General features: G+C 33.7%; 1 protein-coding gene across 1 annotated transcript in view; it reads left to right on the forward strand.

Moving 5' to 3' along the window:
• The window catches only part of SEMA3D (semaphorin 3D), a 161,779-nt gene that overhangs the window by 42,152 nt on the left and 101,880 nt on the right, over nt 1-17,747 (forward strand). The window contains exon 3 of the mRNA XM_025380899.1: nt 12,887-13,047. Within this exon, the coding sequence (XP_025236684.1) occupies nt 12,887-13,047 (161 nt within the window). The remainder of the gene's footprint in view (nt 1-12,886; nt 13,048-17,747) is intronic.

Genomic DNA, 17,747 nt, shown 5'->3' on the forward strand with positions numbered 1-17,747 from the left:
TAGGAGATTAATATGTAAAGATTTGGAAACAAAAATACAGACAGATTAAATAATAATGCTAGGGTCACATAAGTAGATAATTTTTTTAAAAAACTGATGTTCAGATCTAAATCCACTGTTTTTTAGTAAAATAGTGTTTGTATTATTAATACAACTTACCTGTATGCAATCTCTTTATACGATAATAATTGAAATCCATTTAACATTGTATATGGAACATTGTTCTAAACATTACTGGTCTATGGAACTTTACAGAGTGGTGGAGTGACACAATAATATAAGGTAATATATGATGCAGTATTGCCATGCAAACATACAAGAAGCCTTCTTGGAATTACGAAGATAGCTAAAAATCACTGAGGGCTACAGTGATCATCTATGTATTCCTAGCAGGGTAAAAGAGAGCTCAGCCTTGAGGCACTTAGGTTGTGTCTTTGTCTTTGCATAAATGTGGAAATAACTTTAAAAAGGGCATAGTTTGTCTAAAGGCAATTTTTATTGCGATAAAATCCAGTCAACTATCTTTTGGTGGAAAACTCTTTTTGAATAGATCTTGTAAGCAACTGGTTTACTATTCTATAAACTATTGAGGAGCAAAAGTTTTTATGTGCAACTGCTCATTTCACAATTCAACTTCCCTAAATTTGGCGCTAATTTCTTGAGCCTTATTTAAGGAATTTTCACAGTGAGATTTTTCCATACATGTGTATAAATATAAATTCAATGGCAGTTTAAAAAATAATGTCATAGGTCTTTTTTAAACAGAAGATTTGACAAACAATTCTCTGATTTCTTAAGAACTAGTAATATACAGTTTGCATTTTTGTAAGAATCCTTTAAACATACTGCTTTAATCCTACTAATTCAAAAGAGGCATAAAGTAGAACGAAAGTCCTTTTTACTTACAAAGATGGTCATAAAGGGGTTTATTTGACTAAAGCCACAGTGAGCCAGACACAGTTTGGAAATTAAGATAAATACTTCAGTAATCCCGATGGAGTGGTGAAGTGGAAGAAGCAATAGAAGTGAACCTGTCTGTTGGAATATTCAGTGGAAATATAAGTAGAGAACTTTTGAAAAAGAATCTTGTTTATCTAAGTAATGCTAAACATTAAAATATAAAATATAGCTGTAATGGGTGATGGGGCTTAGAATCAGAAGATAAAGATAGGTTTGAGCTCTTTCTATGACATGAACTGTCTATGCACCACTAGAATCGTAAATTGTCTTTCTGAGTCTAGGTTTTCTCATCTGGAAATTAAGTTCTTCTTGATGATCAAATTAAACAATAAATGGGAAAGTTCCTCAGATGTTACAAACCACAAAATGGAGGTTGTGACAGATTTCAAAGACAGACCATACATGTTTATAATTAATTGAATATATAAAGAAAATTTAAGATGTTTAAGAATATAATTGTAATTTAGCATCTTGGGTAGAATTTTTGCTACCACAGATAACAGCAAAGATATTTGAAATGAAAGTCTACAATGGATACTCATCTTGACACCTTTTTTCCCCCCAAGTAAATGTGTGTTAAATTAATGTACTTCACTTCTTTGTATGAAAAAAAAGCTGAAGGGAAAAATCTTATATATCATTGGTTTAAACTAAGCATTTCATTGATCACTTCTAGAAATTAAGGAATAAGCTAGCTAAAGATGTACAAATGTGACCAATTTAGAATTGTAAAAGAAAAAAAAAAAAAATACTTTGGCCACCTTGCATAAATTAACACACACCATGAGGTAAAGGTTTGAGAAACATTCTAGTGTGAGGAAGAATGAAATAATTCAGCTCTTTAATGCAGGCAAGCTGAGAATAACAGGCGCACACTGTATTTATTTTAAACCTTTCTACTCCAGGTGTGGTTCAAACTGCAGTAGTATCAGCAAAATGTGAAATTTGTTTGAAATGCAGAATCTCAGATATACTATGTGACTTCTAAACAAAAATAACTGTATTTTAACAAGAATCCTTGAATGCATGTTACATCCTGAAAAGTAATGCTTAGGGATCCCCGCGATACATGCGAAATATGGAGATTACAAAAGGAACCCCTTATGACTGCAAAACATTATCACAATTAGGTCTCTAAATAGCACTTCACTTCTCTAAATTATTAATAAGATGGTAATAAATCCTGATTTATATCGAAAGTAGATAAACCAAGGCAAACAAAAATCACTAGTTTAAAATATTGTGAGTTAAAACTTTATTAGACTTATGTATAAGAGGTGGTGTTGAAATACAGAAATGATTTTGACATTATTCTTATCTTCTAGGGCTTCTAGTGTTTTTAAGGGACAAAATAACTACACAAAATAACTGCCAAAAGACCAGTGCCATAGTATAAATGAAACCAAAAGTTTAAAAGAATTTAGAAGAATTTGGAGATGAAATTGAACTTTGAGCACTGGAGAAAGTTTAAAGTTTATTCAATGAAGCGTATGTTGGTATTGGAGTATTTTAATCATGAAATTGACCTAATTTAATTGTGATTGTCGGGAAAATGAAATAGGCAGTATCATGCGGGAGACGCTGTTGGGAGAGTGGGTGTAGCAAAAGATAATTTATGAACCGTTTACAGTAATTTGGAGAAGTAGTAATATGATAGGCAATAAGAATAAATATTCAAAAAGGGAGAATAGAAAATTTACTTGATAGATTCTATAAGGCTTTAAATTTAGCTGGATGTTGTGTGAGGTGGGGGTTAAACAGATTTAGAGTGATGGATTATATAAATAGGGGAGAGAAGAGTAAGGAAGAAAAACTAAAAGTGATTCAGAAATGTTGAGCCTCATGACTAGATAATTTCATTGAAGTCATTAAAATCAATGAGATCAGATGATTGGAGGAAAAACTGACAATACCTAGCAAGTGATGGCAAATTCTAAACTGGAACACTTGGGAGCGATGATGGGGTTGTGGTTGTGTATTTTAAAGTCATCAGCAGAGAACTAACAATTTGTGGGAGAGAAACTATTTAAGGAAGATAATGCATAAATGGAAAGCATTTCTTCATTGCTTATACCCACTGAAGAGTACCTGAAATTGAGAACAATATTCCATGATGATATTTTTAAATTTCCCTTTTGAAGTATATGTGCAAGTTCTGATGCAAATTCTCTGCACACCTTTACCAGGGTGATGCTTCTTGGGCAAGTGATTAAGAACTTTCATCTGGAAAAAACCTTGAGAAAAGTCTCACAGATGATTAACATTAATTTGTTGTAGATGAAAAGCCAAACTGAAATTTTCTTGAATCTATGAAAATTGAATTTTAGATAAAATGTCACACTGAGTGGCCAGTATGATCAATGATTCATTATATATATCTGTATCTGTATGCAGATACAGATATATATAATTATATATATATTCTGGTAAATTATTTAAAATTTCATAATAGCAAGAGAGAGGATGTGATTTGAACAGCTTCCAAGAAAAACAGAAGGCACATTCAAAGGCTTGGAAATACAAATGGTTATATGGTTTGACTGTGTTGCCACCCAAACCTCACCTTGAATTGTAGTTCCCATAATCCCTGCATGTCCTGTGAGGGATCTGGTGGGAGGTAATTGAATCATGAGGGCGGTTTCCCCCATGCTATTCTCCTGATAGTGAGTGAGTTGTCAAGAGGTCTGATGGTTTTATAAACATCTGGCATTTCCCCTGTTTGCACTCATTTTCAATCCTGCTGCCCTGTGAAGAGGTGGGTTCCACCATGATTGTAAGTTTCCTGAGGCCTCCCCAGACATACAGAATTGTGAGTCAATTAAACCAGTTTTTCTTTATAAATTACCCAGTCTGGGGTATTTCTTCATAGCAGCTTGAGAACAGACTAGTACAGATGGCATGAGACATCTCAACTATGACTCTCACAATTGAGAAGTTTCACATATACCTTTTAACATCATTTTTGATATACATATACTTGACTTTAATTAATCAAATTAATTTTATAAAACAGTATTGTTATAAAAGTGTTATCTGTTTTATATTACACACATAACTTTTTGCTTTATTCCTTAATTTATAGGGATCTTACCTTGAGGAAATATTTGCTCTTGTCATATTTGTCTATTATTTAGAGTCAATAATAGATGTTGTATTCAGTTAAGACCTTCCGAGGTTTTTTACATTAAATATATATACTTGATTGAAACAAGTACCAAATATGTGTGACATGGTGCTTCATTTTAAACATTCTTTGAAACTTGAAGAAGGAGAAATTCTGAATAACTTGAAGGAAGCTACGAAAAATTGTAAAAGTAGTATCAATCGTGCTCAGAATGATACTCTCAACTTTTTATCAGGAAGTTTATTCTATCGTGACATTGCTTTTCTTGAAATGTACTAGATATTTATAACACTAACTTTTTTACAGGTCAGTAGAAAAAAAGATCACAGCAAAGCTTTTGAAAATGTAAAAGGACTCCTTCTTATTCAAAGTATGAATTTACTCCATAACTATAAATCATAAATGTCACAGTGATGGATTATATAAAGCATCCACTATTGAAAGCTGGCCAAATAAGAAGAAAATGTAATTTAAAAGTATGGATATGACAGAAATACAACCGTGTATAATTGCCACACTCCTACTCCACAACCTGTCTTGGCAAGAACACAGGCCCCATGACATAATAAGTTTAATTTGTTTCTAATTTATGTTTCCCTATGTGATATCATCTGTTTTATTATTGATATAGATAATGTTCTAAGACCTAATGAACAGAATGATCTATAACATTCCATCACAGACAAGCAAGAGAATTTGATTTGTTTGTGTTCTTTCTGATTTGGACTTGCATTTGCAAGGAGATAATGGTTAGCATGGATAGCATAATGATATCTAAGTCAGCACAATAATAACATAATCTACACCTGCAATTTTGAAGCAGTCTTTTGTAGCGCTTTTAGGTTTGACTAGTATTTTTTCTTCATATGCTTTGAAAGATTAGCTTTAAAGACTAAATGTACACAGTAGAGAATCATTGGTATTTTTGTGTTGGTAGAGGTGAATTATGAGTTATCTTTATAACCAGAATGTTTTCACATGATCTCAAGCCTCAGAAAACATATTGGAAGTCAGCTGATGCCAAGTTAAGATGAGCTAATTTTCCCAATGTTAAATCTAAGGGAGAATCAGTGTCTTGCCTTGGACAAAAAGCTGTAGTATTTCTGGAAGTTATAGGAAGAAGCTTTGAAGGCACTTCATAGAAATGATGCTCTGATAGTAACTTAGCATAAAAAGCCTGGAATTTTAGAGATCAGAGGAGAAATGCTGAATTTAGGGGGAAGGCAGAAGTAGAAAGGATGCTGAAAGGCTTAAAGAGAAACGTTTTTACTTAGACAGCTTTGTAGAAAACACACTGGAGATCTGACTACACTAAAGAAACCTGAGAATAGCCCTATTGATAAAACTGCTATTTCCTGAAGGAAAAAGAAAAGTGGGTAGGGCAAGAATATATGCTGAATATCCTGAAATGGCAGGGAAAGGTGATTGTATTTTGATCTGGATCTATTTTTAGTCGTAACATTTCTCTGCTGAGGAATTTTCCTCTTTAGATTGGAATACATTGGAATTTAAGCTTCTCCAAAGCTGATTTTCTTTTTAGCCCCATGAATTTCTGTCTTTCATAAAATGTTCTTTAAAGGATGTGGGAAGCATTTTTTTCTTTTTTCTTTATCTATGTAGTCTTCTCGTGAGAGAAACTGACAACTCCACCCAGTTCGGGATCTCTGGCAATAAATGCAGGATTTCAAGGTTATAGGATCTTGTTCATTTAACACTCAAATACTGAGGAAGTCTGTGTTGCTTAATCCTAAATTTATTAGATTCAATATGACTCACCACTCCCTTCCTTTCTGGGGTGAAGAGGAAGAATATAGACCATTGGGTCAAATGTTTCCTCAGGCTGAATGAACAATTGTATTAAGGGACACTAAAAGGGAGACACAAAGAATTATTTTTAGAACAAAAGTATTTCAAATAAGAGCAGAGATTACCTAATCCTTAGCCTTCCCTTAAATAGGGAAGCATCTGGCTGTCAATTAGGAGATTCATTTTATTAGACTTGCTAAAGGAAATATACATAAAAAGATATTTCCATTTTACCATTAGAGGTACTTACTGATCTACTACATTATATGGTTGTCCTTTGTCACAAGTATATTTTCATTTTTGTTGTAGATGAGCATTTTCTCTCCACTAGGGTGTGAGTTCCATGAGGACAGGAGTGTGTCAAACTTGTAATCAGTGTCTTTCCAGCATGTGCAGATACCTGGTGTTCTTAGATGAGTCAGTTATTGGCTGCAAAAGTCACATTTTAGGAGGGTATTGGCTCACTTTCTTGTGCTAGCAATGAGAAATTATTTTAGATATGATTATTAACTACATGTGGAAAACATATAATTTTCCCTGTGACTTCTGGTAAGATATCAAGAGGTGTTAATAAAGACACATGCAGAAACTCTTCAAAAAATACACGCATACAGACAAACGTGAAAGTGTCATGTTGTTTACATGAAATTCAATCCTCAGACCCATTTCATTGTCCCATGGTGGTTTACTGATAATGGGTCAAGAACATCTTCTCTGTGTCACCCATGCATCAAAATCCATAATATGCAATGATTTCTATATTTAACCAAGTAGATAAATAAAAAAAATCATGTCCTTGCTTCATTAATTTTAGAAATGATGAGACTGTAGATTTTTCCAAAAGTGTGTTGCTAGAGCAAAAGTGGGAATTTGAACATCTGTGAGATTAAGATTACAAACTGGGAACAAGGTAATAGGAGAATGCACTGCTAAAAGGAACAGTGAAAAAGAATTATGGTGGATTAGGTCAAAGGTTTAGGGAGATAGAACAAAGGAGTCATTTAGGAGGTAAGTGCTGCTGACATCCCGAGGAAGGGTGAGGCTGTTTAACCAAGCACAGAGCTGGCCTCCTCTCAATGGCACGTGTGAAGCAACACACTCACCCTTTTACCTAAGGGGAAAAATAAAAAAAAAAACAAAGTTCCTGTCCAAAAAGCTTTAAAACTATGGACAATCTCAAAAATCACGTGCCCAAAAACTTCCAGTTTAGAATTTTTTTAAAAAAGCTCCAAAGTATATTGCCAAATTATTAGTCTTCAACTTTGATGAGTTTGAACCCAGCAGAGCCAGCATCCATTTCTGATTTATGAAATCCACTGAGTGTCTTTGCTTTATGTGTTAGGATACAGACTCTAAAATTACCATTTTTTTTTCAGTTTTGGTTAATAATCCTGTGGACACAAAAGTGTCTTTGCTTGGTTTGGCAGAAATGCAAGAAAGATAAGCTGGTTGGAAAAGAGGGAACCTGTTCCAATCCCTGTCCCAAAGTCTTTTCATAATGTGTGCGTCAGCCTAAGAAATTCTCATATGTAATGCCTAAATCTAATTATTTAATTTGGCTACAACAAATTGTTGAAGGATGTTTAATCGTTTTGTTGCTAGCATTGTCACAGGGCAATATTAAATCATTTGGAAATGATAATACCCCAGGTTAGTCACTATTTTTTCAGCTGTTTTCTCTTGTCAAGTTGGTTTGAAATTAAACCCCATAGAATTGGTTTTGATTAAAGAAAATAAAGCAAGTGGCTATATCAACTTTGTATTTATTTTTCTCACTGTATAAGTAAAGACAAAAAATGACATAAACAGCTCTTAAACACCTTCCTCTTCTCATTGCCATAATTCAGGGACTCCTCATGTTTCAGAACCTCTGGATAGTCTTCCTGACCCCACCTTTCCCTGTTCTCACCCATCCTAAATAATTTAGCCAGACTTATCTTTACAACACTCAGCTATAGTTGTTGCCACTTTTCTGAACAAAACATTTTAGTAGCTTCCAATCACCTACATAATAACCAAAATCTTCAACGTGCCATCATATGCTGTAATCTCTAGATGCTGCCTTTATGTCTAGTCTCAATTCTTTCCATCCCACATAGTCCCTATATTTCAGCAAAGCACATTTCCTCAGTTCTACAAATAATTATTAAGTACTGAATTTGTCTCAGACTCTGAGCTAGGTGCTGGGAATTCTAAGATAATTACACCATGGTCTTTGCCCTGAGAGAGGTCACGCTCCAGAGTAGGAGACCTATTAGAAGTGCAGTATGTATGTGCAACCTGGAGTAACATGTGCCCCTGTACAGCCTAGTGTTCATTCTGACTGGAAAAAAATTTTCTTTATGTGTTTCCTCTCAAAATTCTATCTGTCTTTCAAGGCTGTGCTCAAATCTCACCTCCTTTTAGAAGATGATGTATAATTGATTATCTGAAAGGTTTAACATTTAATATATACTTCTATTAGAATTTATTTCACATACGTTGTGTTTTATATACATAACTGTTTCCACACTGATCTGTGAGCCCCTTGCAAACAAGGCTCACTAATCCCACAATCTTTTTTTTTTTTTTTGAGACGGAGTGTCACACTGTCGCCCAGGCTGGAGTGCAGTGGCACGATCTCAGCTCACTGCAAGCTCCACCTCCCAGGTTCACACCATTCTCCTGCCTCAGCCTCCCGAGGAGCTGGGATTACAGGCACCCGCCACCACGCCCGGCTTATTTTTTGTATTTTTTAGTAGAGACGGGGTTTCACTGTGTTAGCCAGGATGGTCTCGATCTCCTGACCTCGTGATCCACCCGCCTCGGCCTCCCAAAGTGCTGGGATTACAGGCGTGAGCCACTGCGCCCAGCCTATCCCACAATCTTAACACCATACTCAACATTTAATACACACTAAATACTTCTAAATATATGTGGCTTTAATAGCATTTTAATATTATTCCATTATCATAAAAAATGCAGAGATGTTCTCATCTTACTAATTCTGATTTAACGGAAGATAAGATATATGATTTTAAAATATATCTTATTTGGCCCAAAGCAGAGCTTAATAATCATACTCAAAATAATATTTATTGACTTTTCCTATCTACCCAGCATGGTTCTAAGAACTTTATATAAATTACCTCCTTTAATCATCATGAGAACTGTGAGTTGGGAAATATTATGATTTCCTTTTTATACATTTTGTATAGACTTTTAAAAATACATCATCATCACTATAATGACTGATAGATACATAGCACTTACTATGTGCCAGACACTATTCATAATGCTGATCATGTATTAACTCATTTATTCCTCACACCAACATGGCTTATTACATCATTTCTGTTTTTGTCCTCACTTTATAGATGAGGAAACTGAGGCACAGAGAAGTTAAGTGACTCGTTCTAGATTACACAGCCAGTGAGTTGGAAGGCAGGATAGTGCCCTGGTGGCCTGGACCTAAAGCTCATACTCTTACTCATTATGAGAAGTAATATTTCCTTTTGTAATTAACAATGTAATGCATGGTTCAAAATAATTGAATATTATTCATAGGCACTTGAAACAATAAGGATTTCGATTATATAAACTACTTACTCTACTAGTTGGGTCAAAATATACCCCTGGGAATGCTTTTACATACGTTTGATTTTGCTGATTTCAGTCTTTGTTAAATAAGGGAAATTGCATGGAAGGCAACTGCCTGATTGAAATAAGGTTTGTGTGAAATGTATTTTCTCATTAAGGCTTTAGATTACATTCGTTTACCTTTTGTCTTGGTTCCATTCTTCTCTTCTCAATTCTACTTTACAATCAGTATGGCGTGTTTATTGGATATTATCCCTGCATTCGGAACTGCTATAAAATATTACACCATTGGGTCTCTAGTCTGAAAAATGACTAAAGTTATATTTAGCTTAATAGAAAAATAATTAGTATCAATTTCAGACTTCTATCCAATGTATACAAAGCATGATCCATAAATGTTAGTGAGACATTTATGTTCGGTAAAGTCACGCTCATTTGAGATTTCAAATATCATGTCTTCTTCGGCATACTGCCTTTTGCTTTGTAAAATCTAAGACAAAACCCAGCTTAGAAACTAAGGTAAATAACATTTAACCATTATAAAGTAAAAAAAAGAAGGAAGGAAAAGCTAAAATATATGAAATAATAATAAAGCCCATTGTTGGTAGATGGAATATAAAGCCATTGTATTTAAGGGACTCAAATATCATTTTTGCAGAGGTTAAAACTGCCATGATACTTTTTAGAATTATCTTGGTGCCTATATCCTAGACATTATCTCTTTTTATCTTTCTCATCAATTAATGATAAGCTACTTTTAAATAATGAATTGGTTAAAAGTCAGATAGCACATAAAGAGCTTTAATAAAGTGATGAATATTAGTACCTTATTAGCATTCATTATTCTAGGATTTAAAAATAAGATGATATTGTAAGTACCTGAGGCAAAATCTAGTGAAAGAATCTGGATGACTTATAGGAGTCTGTACATATTACAATTATAAATATAACAAAGAATTGGGACCTAAAGAGAAGTGTCAAAAAAAAAAAAAAAATCAAGACTGCAGAATCCAATTCAATTATCAACTTTGCTGCTAGGTAGTTTTGTAACTTTAGGGCATGTGACTTCACCTCAAAACGATTAAAGAGCTTCATTTGTATCATTTGTATAATTATGCTTTTGCATTAATTTAATTTCAAGGCCCACCCTAGCATTAAATTTTTGATATTACTGGATTACTGGTTCAGGGTCATATCTCTTTCAGAGTACATTTTCTGGGGTTCAGTTTCTTTCTTTACATCTTATTTCTGCACATATGGAATAGAAAAAGTTTAGTTCTTCAAACACAGACATCAATCTAAATACTATCAAAAGTAGTATGGGCAAAAGACAAGCTGCAGACTGGAAATAATATTTGCAAAATATGTATCTGATAAAAGACTGTAATCCAAAATATACAAAGAACTATTAAAACTCAATGATAAGAAAACAAACAACCTAATTTTTTAAAATGGACAAAAGGCCTTAACAGACATCTCACCAAGGAAGGTATACAGATGGCAAATAAGCATATGAAAAGATGCTCCATATCACATATCATCAACGAAATACAAATTGAAACAATAAGATACTGCTACACACCTATTGGAATGGCCAAAATCGAAAACACTGATACCACCAAATGCTAATGAAGATGGAGCAACAGAAATTCTCATTCATTGTTAGTGGAAACGCAAAGTGGTACAGACACTTTGGAAGACAATTTGGCAGTTTCTCACAAATCTAAACAGAAGACCCAACAATCATGCTCCTTAGTATAATATTTACTCAAAAAAGTTGAAAACTATGCGTATTAGTCCATTTTCACACTGCTGATAAAGACATACCCGAGACTGGGTAATTTATAAAGAAAATGAAGTATAATGGACTCACAGTTCCACGCGGTTGAGAGGCCTGGCAATCATGGCGGAGGGCAACAGGCCTGTCTTCAACAGCGGCGAGCAAGAGAAAATAAGAGCCAAGTGAAAGGGGTTTCCCCTTATAAAACCATCAGATCTCGTGAGACTTATTCACTGCCTCGAGAACAGTATGGGGAAGCCACCCCCATGATTCAATTATCTCTGACCGAGTCCCTCCCACATGTGGGAATCATGGAAGCTACAACTCAAGATAAGATTTGGGTGGGGACACAGCCAAACCATATCAGTATGTCCACACAAAAACCTGCACACAGGTGTTTATGGAAGCTTTATTCATACTTGCCAAAACTTGGAAACAACGAAGATGTCCTTCAGTAGGTAACAATTTAAATAAACTGTGGTACATCCAGGAAATAAAATACTAGCACTAATAAAGGATGAGCTATCAAGCCATGAAAACATGGAGCTAACTTAAATGCATATTACTAAGTGAAAGAAGCCAATCTGCAAAGGTAGCATATTGTTTGATTTAAACTATGTGACATCCTGTAGCAAGCTGAACTTTGGAGACAGAAAAAATTAGTCATTGCCAGGGAGAGGGGTAGGGGAGAAGGATGAACAGGTGGAGCACAGACAATTTTTAAGGCAGAGAAGGTACTCTATATGATACTACAGTGGTTGATACTTGTCATTATTCCTTTGTCAAAATATATAAAATATACAACACCAAAATTAAACCCTAAAGTAAACTATGAAGTTTGAATGATTAATATGTGCCATTGTAGGTTTATTGATTGTAATAATTATACCACTGAAGTGAGGGATGTTGATGATGGGAGAAGCTATGAATGTGTGGGGTAAGAGGTATATGGGAAATTTCTGTATCTCTCAGTTTTGCTGTGAACCTAAAACCGCTCCAAAAAAGAAGTGTATTTTTTTAAAAGTAGGAAAAAAAAATGCTGAGAGATTTATGATACACTTGATTTGATATTTACTTTGTATACATTAATTAATTTTATAGGTTTGCAAATATTGATATAGATAGATGCTTTAAATGATAAGAATATGAACATAGGGTTGTAAAATATTTCGTATTTAACTTTTTGTGTATTTACATGTTTTATATTCATTTTAATACTGCGTATTTTTCACACATAAATATTGTGTTAAAGTACAAATATATTACATCTATTTCTAAATAATTATGTTGAAAACCGTAATTACATATAGCTATATTGGCCTTTTTATGCTGTATGTATTCATTTACAAAGTGAGACAATATGTATATTTAGGCAAGTAAATATTTTGCTTATTACTAATTCTTTCTTTCTTTCTTTCTTTCTTTCTTTCTTTTTCTTTCTTTCTTTTTCTTTTCTTTCTTTTTCTTTCTGTCTCTCTCCTTCCTTCTTCTTTCTTTCTTTCTTTCTATTTTTCTTTTTCTTTTCTTTTTCTTTCTTTCTCTCTTTCCTTTCTCTCTTTTCTCCTTCCTTCCTTCTTTCCTTCCCTTCTTTTTTTCTTTCTTCTTCTTCTTCTTTTTTTTTTTTTTGCTTTCCATAGACTTGCTGCTTTCAAATAGCTGTATTCCCTTTTTGGGTTCATCAGAAGGACTGGATTTTCAAACTCTTCTGTTAGATGAGGAAAGAGGCAGGCTGCTCTTGGGAGCCAAAGACCACATCTTTCTACTCAGTCTGGTTGACTTAAACAAAAATTTTAAGAAGGTCAGTATATTTATGTATACATTTGGTTAAATTCATTTACTTTCATCTTTCTTCTTCTCCCGTTTTGTTTTGCTTTGTTTTAAGGGACGCAATGTCAAATGCAGTGCATCATGTACATGTCAAAAAGTAGTATACTTGAAGAATATATTGCCTCTGATACACATTCTGGATTTTTATGCATTTTCTTTATTAAGAGTGAATAAATATAATAAAAGCCTTGAAAATATAAATGAAAACATCAAAAATTAGTTAATGTCCATTAGGCTGTATAATAGAAATGCAAAGTTTGAGATTGAAGAAATGACAAATGAGTTATACATCAAGAATGAATATATCCATAACAATAGTTGTAAAATTAAATTTGATTAACATTCAGTTCACAAATAAGCATACTTTCAAATGATAATGTGGCTATAATAACAAACACCATGGGGCTTTTTCCACACTCCCATTTCACATCCGAATAGGTTTCTCCTACAAGTCAATCACTCTCAGCAAGTATAGATAAAAAATCTCCCAACTATGGGTTCATTAAGACAATCTTACCATGACAAAGAAACATACACTAGTAATTTAAAAATCAAAAGGCAATTACTACCATGTCCTACATTTTCAACTACCAGTGTGAAACCCAGAGGAAAGGGTGCCACACTTTAGATGTCGTCTACTAACTAGTACTTTAGCAAATATCAATATCTATGTAAGCAGAGATAGATGCTAAGACTGGCAGAGATTGAATGGCTGATAAGATTACATAATATCAGATCTCTTCTGCATCTTTGAGACATATTCTATTGTCTTTTTAACCCATCTTTTTCAGAAGTATTGAAAAAAAAAAAAAAGATTAGGAGCAATTGCAAGGTTTAAATCCAATAGTTACCAATATTGAGTTGTTCTTCTTCAAAGAGAATTGTTTATAGGCCATCCTAGGACTTTAGACTTTGAAGCTACATACAGTATTCATCTACAATGACCACTTTAACTCTCTAATTGTGAGATTTAATAGCCAAGTATCAGTTGCTCAATTATTTTAGAATTATTTATTCTCAGGGCTTTAGTCTACACAAAACATTTATCTTAATATGCAGTATATTACTTACTTAATTTCTGCAATAGAACTATGTTATTTGGTTTTTAATCAATTAACTTTTAAGTAATTCTTTCACACATTTTTAAGGTCTGCTAAAGGAACAGGACTTATTGCTTATAAAGGCTCATACTTAATAAAAAAATTATTTCTGCAAATGTGTACACATACATTTCATGTAATCTGTGTTTTCAGATGAAAAATTGAGGGCTAAAATACTGCTAGCAATTGTTTTTGACTTCTGTTAATCCAAACACACTAAGAAGCTCATATGATTATCTTTAAAAAAATTAAAGTTATCTGGTAGCCTGGATATTATTTAATGTAAATAAAATAAGCAGTTGATTATGTACTAGAATTTGAAAGTTTGTCCTCCATTCTAATCTACCATTATAGCTCCATTCCGTTTTTTTCTTAAGGCTGTATTTTTTTCTTCAGGAATTTCTTTTAAAAATACTGACACTCCTAGCATGAGCCAATCGATGGCATCAAGTAACATCTTAATTTTCAGTAAATATCTTAGCAGGAGATGACATGTTTTGTGAAAGTGGCCAAGGGAAAAAATCTTAGTTAACTTTGCAATTTTGCTTTAAGAGATGCCACGTAGCTTAAAAGGCGTTTTTTCCAAATATGTCTCAGTTTCACTATACTAGAAAAAGCAAATCATACTTTTAAGGGAATTTGTTCTTGTTCTATTCTCTGCCTTCAGGGATTGGAAGAAAAAGTCCCTTTATCTGAACTGAGTGTATTAGATCATTGCTTAAAATAAATTCTTATAGCATAACTTCCTGCCGTGACTATTTTAAGCAAGTCTCTCTTTGGCAATGTTTCATGCATGAAATGTGCTAATATTTAATAAAGTAAATGTTTATGAAGTATCAATTTATCTTATGATATCATTAAAATAAAGTTATTTGAATACATTATAAAATTAGATGTTGTCTACATAACTGATATTTCTTTATATCTCTATAAAATGTATAATTCATAAGGGGATTATGTATGCAAAGGTAATAATTTATATTATGTAGGTATCCACCATTCCAATTTATATAAATCACTCCATTGCTAAGGATACTCCACAGTAGCACATAAGTGTCAAAATGTAGTACTTTAGCAGTGTTTAGACCTACTTGGTTTGCACTGGCTCAGTGCCCCTCGGCAAAGATCCAAACTCTCCTGCGGAGGAAACCACACATGTTGGGACTCTAAGGGTCTGAAGGCTGTCCTTTGTACTCTTTAGGGTTAAAGCAACCTACAACATATAATTGAGTTATCAGTGACTGGTTGGGTTTTTTTTTTCCCTTGGAAAGGTTAAAAAAAAAATCTGTAGAAAATACTCGAAGTTAGCAAAATTTACAATATATGTGAACTTTGAGGTTTTGTACAAACAAGGCTGTGCCTCTTGAAAAAAAGGCCATTATCATTCATATTTGCCATGGGCATTTAGCGTAGAATCACCAGAAATTATAGCAAAGTGATTCACAAAATGCGTTTTGTAATAATTATTTAATAATACCTTTTTACTGTCTTTACTGTTGTTCAGACGAGATTTTGAGTCTACTAGAGTGAATAGTGCAGGTATATAATTAGTAAATATTTGACAAATAAATGATTGCAGAAGAGGAAAGTCAAAAGTAATTAGATTTTTGGGGAACATTTCCACTATCTAGAAAATAAAAATTAAGTAGACTGAGTTGTTTTTTTGTTTCTGTTTTTAAAATTCTCTGGCATTTAAAGAAGATGGATGAGATTATGACCTTCTTTTTGTCTTTTCTGAAATATTTTTTGAGAGAAAGGACTATTTCTATAGGGACTTAGACTTAAAAGCAAGTATAAGCACACATTGCAAGGATGTGACACTTCACAACTTAACTATTCCGAAGTTTAACGATTCCAAATTTGGTCCGTAAGGCCTCTCTTCAGCTAGCGAATACTCGTGGACTCCTTCTCTGGGACGGGGTCTGGAAAGATGATGCTTATTGATTTGACAGTCCCTTCCCCCAGTACTAGATCAACATGGAGCAATCAGAACCGCCCAGAAGTGATCACATTGCGAGAGAAGGACATGGATCTAGAACGGTGTTTGCCATTTCTGACACTTTTGTGTAGGTTGAGTTTCTCCAGAAGCCAACTCTGAGATGAAGATTATATCATCAGAGAGTGTTTTTGGAATCAGGCCAGTGGGAGGAAAGCTAGGAAGCAGTATTAGGCAAAGGGAGATTTGAGCTGTGACACAGTCCCAGCAAAAGCCTCAGCTGACAAGCCAAGCTGATAATGTGGCAAACATTTCAATATATTTTTCTAGTGTGAGTGATAATACCATTTTTAACTTAGTTTATCCTTTTCTCCTATCTAATCTGTTTACCACAACCATAAGATTATCGTCACAAAATTAAAAGTCTGAATGTGTCTCACTCACTCATACAACTCTGGCAGTTTTTCCTAGCAACTTGAATAAACTCCAGGCTTCTTAGCATTGACTTTTTTTTTTTTTTTTCCATTATTATACTTTAAGTTCTAGGGTACATGTGCATAACGTGCAGGTTTGTTACATATGTATACTTGTGCCATGTTGGTGTGCTGTACCCATCAACTCGTCAGCACACATCAACTCATCATTTACATCAGGTATAACTCCCAATGCTTTTAAGGCTCTTCCTAGCGCATTTCCACCCTGTTTCCAGTCTCACTGTTAACTATTCTTCATTGTTCTCTCACATGCACTCTATTTTCTGCTTCTCTCTCCCCACCTCTCTCTTTCTACTTTACTCAAAGCATCCTGTTTATTCTTCATAAATTAAATAATTTACTATCAAGTTCTGTGCCTTTTCTAAAACTTCCTGGATTTCACTTTCTTGCTCATTTCACGGCTCTTCATTCTTGAAAGACTTTATCAAATTATATTCTTTTGCTCTCCAAAGCTTCACCTTTTGCGCTCCAAGGCTTCACCTCACCCTTGGGAAATTTAAGTGTTCACATTTACTGGTGCATTTTGTATATTTATGTCAATGTCAGATGTCCTAGCTGATAGTGTTGTCAGTATTGATTTGTGTCAGTATGTCTTCATCCACATTATACATTTCTTGAATAAGGGAATAATCTTTTATGTACTTCCGATCTCTTTTAGCACACTGCACAATGTCTGATGCATAAAATACAGTAAGTGTTGTGTTTCTCTAATTTTTTTGAATTTGTGATTTTGTTAGTTTTCCTTTTTTTGAGTAAGAAACTACTATATTGCTTTTATCAATTAGCATGGAATAGATAGCTAACAGAAAAAAAGACACCTAAATTTGAATTAAAAAATAAGAAAATGTGTCATATAATATAAATATGTTCAGAGTTTGAGTGACTACAAAGATGAAAATATCATCTGCTTAATGATGTTATCGAGGACCCAGTTCTTTCTCTGTCAGCCATTCTTGGGGTTGGCATTATCTTTAGGTTGGTAGCAAGATGGCTGCCACAGTTTTCATGGGTCACATGCAGACAAAGAAATATAAATGGAAAAATAAATAATCACTTATATCTCTTTTTTAGGAACAAAAATACTTTTGTAAAACCCTTTCTTTCATCTCATTGGCCAGAAATATATTAGTTTCAACTCTCA

The sequence above is a fragment of the Theropithecus gelada genome, chromosome 3 (assembly GCF_003255815.1).
Source record: "Theropithecus gelada isolate Dixy chromosome 3, Tgel_1.0, whole genome shotgun sequence".
NCBI classification, from domain to species: Eukaryota; Metazoa; Chordata; class Mammalia; order Primates; family Cercopithecidae; genus Theropithecus; species Theropithecus gelada.